The sequence below is a fragment of the Mesoplodon bidens genome (genome assembly GCF_964165515.1).
Source record: "Mesoplodon bidens genome assembly, chromosome: 7".
NCBI classification, from domain to species: domain Eukaryota; kingdom Metazoa; phylum Chordata; class Mammalia; order Artiodactyla; family Ziphiidae; genus Mesoplodon; species Mesoplodon bidens.
In genome coordinates this window covers 49,739,865-49,747,130 of record NC_138164.1, presented here as the reverse complement: position 1 = coordinate 49,747,130, position 7,266 = coordinate 49,739,865, and the positions used below count along the sequence as shown (strand labels likewise).

The 7,266-nt window shown below is 47.6% G+C and overlaps 1 protein-coding gene across 1 annotated transcript; it reads right to left on the bottom strand.

Moving 5' to 3' along the window:
* Positions 1–479: 479 nt before the first annotated feature.
* Positions 480–3,834, bottom strand: LOC308620369 (calcitonin receptor-stimulating peptide 3-like; the record flags this gene model as incomplete). Its single annotated transcript, XM_081239869.1, has 3 exons — positions 480–639; positions 1,053–1,184; positions 3,749–3,834. 3 exons carry the CDS (start codon positions 3,832–3,834, stop codon positions 480–482), a joined length of 378 nt encoding a protein of 125 aa, XP_081095995.1.
* Between the last annotated feature and the right edge of the window lie 3,432 nt (positions 3,835–7,266).

Sequence of the window (7,266 nt, the reverse complement as noted above, 5' to 3'; positions counted from 1 at the left end):
CTACTATAGTTGCCTTCAAGTTATATGGGGAAACTGAGGCTCAGAGAGGGTCTGGCCCATGGTGACATAGTTAGCAGAGAACAAACACAATATTTGAACCCAACTGTATGCTCTGAATCCAGATGTACATGACATTGTAGGGAATACTCCCAAAGGGTAGAGTCTTTGCCTTTCAAACTCAGAAACTAGAATATCACAATTATAACTTCAGGGAACAGTGTTTTAAGTGAAGAGGTTCTATATTTCCTGGCAGATGATCTTAGTGTCACCAGGAGACACTGGAAAAATAAAAGTAAACCCAAGTTAGAGGGATTTCAGATAGTGAGACTCTCTGTTCTATATCCAGCTGCTACAGATTTTTTTATGATACATGCCCAGGGAGGGTTAGAGTGTGACCCGCACCCCTGCAATAATACCCAACCACCAGCCATGCCATTCAAAGTACTAGGGTGGTCACCTTCCTGGAGTCATTTCACTGTTCAGGCCTGCAGGTCCCTGTGGTGGTGGCCAAAGGGTTTGGAGCCCACGTTGGTGGGCATGAAGTTCCTCTTAATCACGCTCCCAGATCTGCTCAGCCAGCCCGCCATCTTATGGGTCACGCAAGTGGCAGTGTTGCACGATCTCTTCTGGGCAGTGATGCTGATTTGTAGGATGGAGAAAATAAGAAGGACTGTCAGTGAGAGGTTGAGGGCAGATGCTGCCCCATGGGACCATCAGTGGAAAATTACTACTCTGAGAGGCACCAATGAACCTTAAATGTTTCTGCTAAATACAATCATCACAGCAGAAAATCAAAGGTTTTTAGGGAAAATGCCACAATCACTCCCTGTAGACATTTCCAGGGGTGTCAGAAGACCAAAGATGTCTCTGGGTTAATGTTCTTGGAACTCAGAACTGTAACAGCCAATCTTTCCTGTGTAAATTAAATACCAACCAAGGCTTATGAGATGAGAGATTTATGGCACTATACCCAATCTCATTCTTAAGTATACACCTTCCCGGTAAGCTGGGGGAAGGGTAAGCCATGTTCTGGGAGGGGTGCAGAGATTTACCTGAAGCCCTCTGTCTCATGCTCCAGCTCACTGGCCTTCATCTGCACATAATACTTCACCGTTTCAGCCAGTAGGAGGCGCGATTCCTCCTCAGTGAATGTAGCAGGTACAAAGCCACTTTCCAAGGCCGACCTAGGGAAGGGAAGGAAGCCCAACTCATGCTCTGAGCCCCTGCCTACCCCCACACCCCAGGATAAGCAGCCAGCTTTCTTGGTTTCTGGGACTTCCACTGAGGATGTGGCCAACCCAATTCTCTCTCTCTTTTTAAGTTCTTTTTTTTAAGGTTTTAAAAATAACATTTATTTCTTAAAAGTTAACATGTGCAGGGCTTCCCTGGTGGCGCAGTGGTTGAGAGTCCGCCTGCCGATGCAGGGGACACGGGTTCGTGCCCCGGTGCGGGAAGATCCCACATGCCGCGGAGCGGCTAGGCCCGTGAGCCATGGCCGCTGAGCCTGTGCGTCCGGAGCCTGTACTCCTCAACGGGAGAGGCCACAACAGTGAAAGGCCCGCGTAAAAAACAAAAAAAAATTAACATGTGCATAATAGGAAACCGAAAAACACAAGAAACGAAAAACAAACTCATCCATCATCACAAGCAGTTTACTGTTTGATGTGTCCTTCTAGATCTCATTTGTGTACTTACACAACTAAGCATCCATTTTTATGTAATTAAGATAATACAGTTATGTATCATGCTTGTTCACACATCATTTCAAAGTCCCAAAGCTATGAGTGTTTTGATAACCAAGAATACACTACACCAACTCAATCTGGAAGGAGAAAAATGTAATCCTGCCTTTCTTGGTGACAAACATTTCAGAAAAGACAAAAATGGCAACAGGCCTCTAGACAAACATATCGGCAGAGTTATGATTAACATACTACATTGCCTTAATGTTCAATTAAAAATGAGACATAAAGCAACAGAGTACACAAAGTATAATGCTTCTAAGAGGATTCATTATCCAATCTAAACTATTAAAGTGTTAGCGAGGAGGTATGTTTCCATTGAATTACTTAACAATGTATTCCTATAGTACAGCCAAGAGATGCACACACATCAATGGTTATCATCAAAATATAAATATGAACACGTCCACATACATCACTCCCTTTATACTTCCTTCTGCCCCTCTGCTGCCAACCTAATGAACATGTCCTGACATACATTTCTCAGAGACAGTTAAACAATTCCATGTCCAAGATGCTGCTTTTTCATCAATTATAACAAAGATATTTACAAATTGGTTAATTCACTAGCTCTACTTTTTACAATACATTGTCACTTCAGGACATCTAAAAAAGCCTAGATGTTGCAAAATAATGAATGAACCTAGTCTATAATAAACATTGGTACTTTACAAAAATGCACATATAGACCTATGGTTATAACCTAAAATTGTTTTCTATATGGAGATATTAGCCAAGAGCCCTTTCCCTTCACCCTTCCTCTTACCCCTTCTCCAGCATTTCAACGACTAAGTACAAGACTACATCTAGCTCCAAGAGGTGGATTAACATAGACACTCCCAGAAGATACAGCCCTTCCTAAAAACCAACAAAAGGGCATTAATTAAGGGATTATTTTACTACTCTATTTTTAATATACTTTGGGCATTAGGACTTGCTTATTCTTTAATACACAGCAATATTAACTAAAACACACAAATAGAACAAGGGTTAGACAATCTGAACTTGTCTAAAGACTCATGGGCACAGATCCCTTCCCTGCACTTGCTTCCCTGTCCCCTCTTCCCTCCCTGACCACCCAGTGAACAGTCAGCCTACTCTCCAAGACTCAAGTTTAACAATTCCACTCCCCAAATGTAACCATTCCTATGAATTAACAGAAAAAAATACTTAAAATGTATTACTTTAACTCTCTACTTTCAACATATGTTGTGCACTTTTACACATCTAGAAACACTAGATGATTCAAATAAGGATTTAAGTTTGTCCAATGAATAAACTGCACACAAAGGCTTTAATCTCAAAGTGTCTTCTAAACAGGAAAACTCTGGCCTAGAACCCTTCCCCTTTTCATCTCTATCAACCCAGCCCAGTTCTCCATGGACAGGGCATAAGGCATGTATCCATCCAAAAATGCCACTTCACCAGGATTTAGGCTCTGGTGTGACCTAAAAGAAGTGGTTTGCTCCAAGTGGATTATATAGACTTGTGAAAGGTGATGGTTAGATTTTCAAGAATTTTATGAGCTTAGTGTAAGTACAGCCATTATTAAAAATTAAATGATAATGATTTGAATCTGAAAATGATTCCAATTTAATGTAATTTGAATAAAGGTGAGAAATTAGATGAAAACATCACATAGATTTAATAACAAATTTATTGGAAAAGTAATTAGCAGATTAGGTGCAATTCATTGATCAAATTATGGTTAAATTAGTAAACAGGTTTGCTAAAGATAGAAATGTTTGGTAACAATCAACAAAAGCATGCTGTAGGTTCAATGAGTTACAGTATATGAAATTTACAAGGAGTGTCCTGTATCTTATGTGTGTTTGTAAACTGTGTGATACACATCTTTGTATCATAAAAAGTTTATGATAAACTTATAAACATGTTTACATTCATACATGACCCTCCCCCATAAGAGCCAGATTCAGCACAGCACAACTTAGAACACAGAATTATATGATTGGGAGGTGGGAGTGCTCCTGGCACGGCTGTCTCACCTGAATGGCGCTGAATGGAGCATGCCTGCCTGGTACAGGACCAGGATGCTGAGGACCAGGAAGGAGGGGAACTTCCAAAAGCCCATGGAGACTCTCTGCAAGGGAAGAATAACATCAGCACCTGGAGCAATAAATAACAAATTCCATGAGCCCACAGACCCAGGCTCTGCTCCTGCCTCTGCCCCTAACTCCCTGGCATCCTGGCTTCAGGCTGGACATGTCACTCCACTTCACCATCGTTTCCTCCTCAGCCAAGTGGACTGCTGGAAGATCCAGTAAGGCTGCAACATGCTTGTTTTAGCAAAGAAACCTAGTGGGACAACTGGGTGAGGAGGTCTTAGTCCATAGCCCCCGCCCCATCACTCCACTCACTCTCACATACAACCTGTTGGCCAGGACTCCTGGAGGACAGAGTCCCAGTACCTGTCACCACAGCTTTTCCCACTGTGCAACCCAGAGCTGCCCTCCTGGTGCCGGGCTTTTGCACGTACAGGGAGGGGGGAGGGGATCACCGAGGACAAATTTCTGCGGTTGGAATCCCTGAGAAACTGAAGAACCACATCCTACCGGTCAGCTGCTCCACACTTTGGTAACGAGTGCCCTGTAAGAATCGAGCTGGAAGGGCCTCAGATTGGAACCCAGGACTTAAACTGGGAAAAAAGTTCCCAGAACACGCAACGGGGGCTTGCGTTTAATGGCTGCCTGCCCCTCAGTCACTGCACCTATTTGCCACCCGCTTGCGCTGGCCCAGGTTCCGAAGCATTTCCCGCGGTCCGCTAGGCACAAGACGTGATCCGTGAGAGCACCATCTGCACAAAACGATTCCTGCGTCCAGATCTGCTTGCAGTGCCAGGGGAGCTCCAGCATCCCAAACTGACCTAAGCACGTGTGCTTCGGGAAAGGAAACTGGAGCCCGGCTCAGCGCGGGGAGAGTGAAGCAGGGAGTGCGTGAACTGAGACCATCCCGTGTTACCTGTGGAAGGAGGCTGGGATGCATTGCAGAGTAATGCAGGTTGTGTGAAATGACCTAGACAGAAGTGGACATAGCCTTTGAGACTGGAAGAGATCAGCTAAGAAAAAGTAATGGAGAGAGAGGAGGAAGGGAGGAGAGAGAGAGAAAAACAGAATCCCAGCTAAGCAGGAATCTCCAGGCTTACCTGGCAGCAGGAAGCAGGTGGTTTAGAGCAGAGGAGGGAGCAGTGGCAGTAGCTTTGGCTTCAGGCGATGGCACTGTGGCAGAAGTGGCAGTGACACTCGAGCTGGGCAGTGCGTCTGATGCCTCCCAACACCAGCAGCTGCTCTTATTCCCGCTGCTCTGGGTCTGGGGTGGTCCAGGAGCTCTGGGCAACCAATGAGGGGAAGGATCTGAGCCCCAGAAGGATTGTGTCATCACTTGCGTCCAGAACCTGGAGCATCCAGAAGGACCACCCCACTTGTATTTGCATTGAGGTCATTGATGGCGGGGGCGGGAGGGGGACATGGGGGGGTTGGTGAGGACCAACGAATAACACAGGAAAAGTGAGAAGGAATTTGAGGACAGTATGACGTCATGGTGAACTTCACCTCTTCGGTTTCGCGGGTTTTGAACACGCATGTGTCCCACTCCATCCCCAGCTGTGCGATCTTGTCGGGCAGAGTCCAGCATTACAAGGAACCCGGTGTCCCCTAGGTCTGACCGCAGACCTCCGTGCAAGTGCAGCTTCGAGGGTTAATGCACAGTAGAGTTGATGATTCTGTGCCCAAGGAGGGGGTCTGATTCAGGCAGCTGCAATCACGCACAGGAGGGCAGGGATTGTGGGTATCAGACACAGAGGATCAAGAACTTTGTCACACTGGAACTCTGTTGCAGCTGTGCCTTTTGCAGGTGGAAACATCGTGGGCTAGTAACTTCTAGTGCCTCAGTATACTTATCTTTGAAATGGGGATCATATTCTCATCTTGAAGAAATGTTATCATTACTAAGAATGTACCTGTTATCTGCCCAGGTGGGGATCTAGAAGTGCTTACCAGGGAGGTTCATAGGGGATTCTGTGTGATCCCAATCCATCTTCCCAATCAGCACCCTGTGCAGCTGCCTGGAGTCATGCTGGTTGGTCCACCATGTGGGTTAAGGAGGGGCTGGATGCCCTGCTGGGCCTGAGCAGGGAAGTGCAAGGATAAAAGCTTCGGAGCGGACATCTAGCCCCACGCCCCTCCCCCGCCATTCATCACCTAAAGTTCAGCCTCCTTCTCGAACCATTTGCCCAGCTGCCCCTTGCTTCCGGCTGCTGTTTGCCAAGATGTTCCAGTGACCCGTGATTCCAGCCCTGCACCCACGTCTACCGCAGTTCAGTCCTCTGCTAGAAAGCCCGCCAAGCTTGGTGGTGCTGAAGAGTCCAGCGGAGTGCAAGCCTCGCTCTCACTTCAGTCATACTCTACACACAAACTCAGTACTTTCTCCAAACATGTGGTCACTGCCAAACCACAGACACTCACAAAATGACACTGGCGCTCAGCGGCATCCAGGTGATGCACACAGTCCCGCCCGAAGTATGCACAGAGCAGCATGATTAGTACCTGCATCCACGAAACCTGCACCGACTCTCAGTAAGTGTGCTCTGTAAAGCCCAATAACCCAGCACCTCGACCCTCCTACACCCTGCCCAGCACGTTTCTGGATCTCTCTGTCGGAGCTCCTGCTCTAAGCCGTCCAGGAAGGTCTGGAGTGCTGACTTGCTGTCCTCAGCAGACAGAATGCAGAAAACGAAGCTTCTCACTGTCCGCAGTATCGCTGGGTCTGAGCACGTAGCGCAAGATGCAAGCAGGCTGTACAGACCCTCCAGCGCGGCAAGCACTGCGGCAGCATCGCGGGGCGGTGGAATAAAACACGGATCCCAGGTAGCTGGTTTTCTCAGGCGGAACCGAAACTAGCCGAAACGAGCCACGAGTGACCCGAGCCACAGGTCCCCGCCCAGACCGCAGTGTCAAGAAGCTTCAGTGTTTTGTTCAACACGGCGGCTGCGTCGCGGCACATCTCTTCCCCTTGCAGGTTGGTGGTCTCCGGGCTCAGGACACCTAACTTCCAAGATGCCCTTATTCCAATTTTCTGCTTCCTAACCGCAGCGGCGGCACTGATGCAAGCGAATAAAACCTTGGGGCAGGGGAACTGGATATCTGAAACTGGTTCTCCTCAGGCAGGGCGGTGGGGGACCCGGGGAATGGAATAACCGGTTGGAAGCGCGCAAGTGCGCTTGGGCGCAGAGCCGGGAAAGGCAAGATGTGCAAGGGAAGGATTCAGGATGGCGGATCGCGGGTTCAGTGCATCTTGGAGTCTCGAGGCAGAAATCGGGGGCTGAGACCCAGACCGGGGTTAGGGAACTCAGCAGCAAGCCTAAATTGGCGAACGCGGCAAAGCAGATACTGTGTGGCATGTAAATTGGGCTCTGCCACTTAAGACTGTTGTAGGCGAGGCTTTAAAACTCAGGTGCAAAACTCTTCTGCCGACATGACTTCCAAGACCAGAGTTTCTGACGTATCAA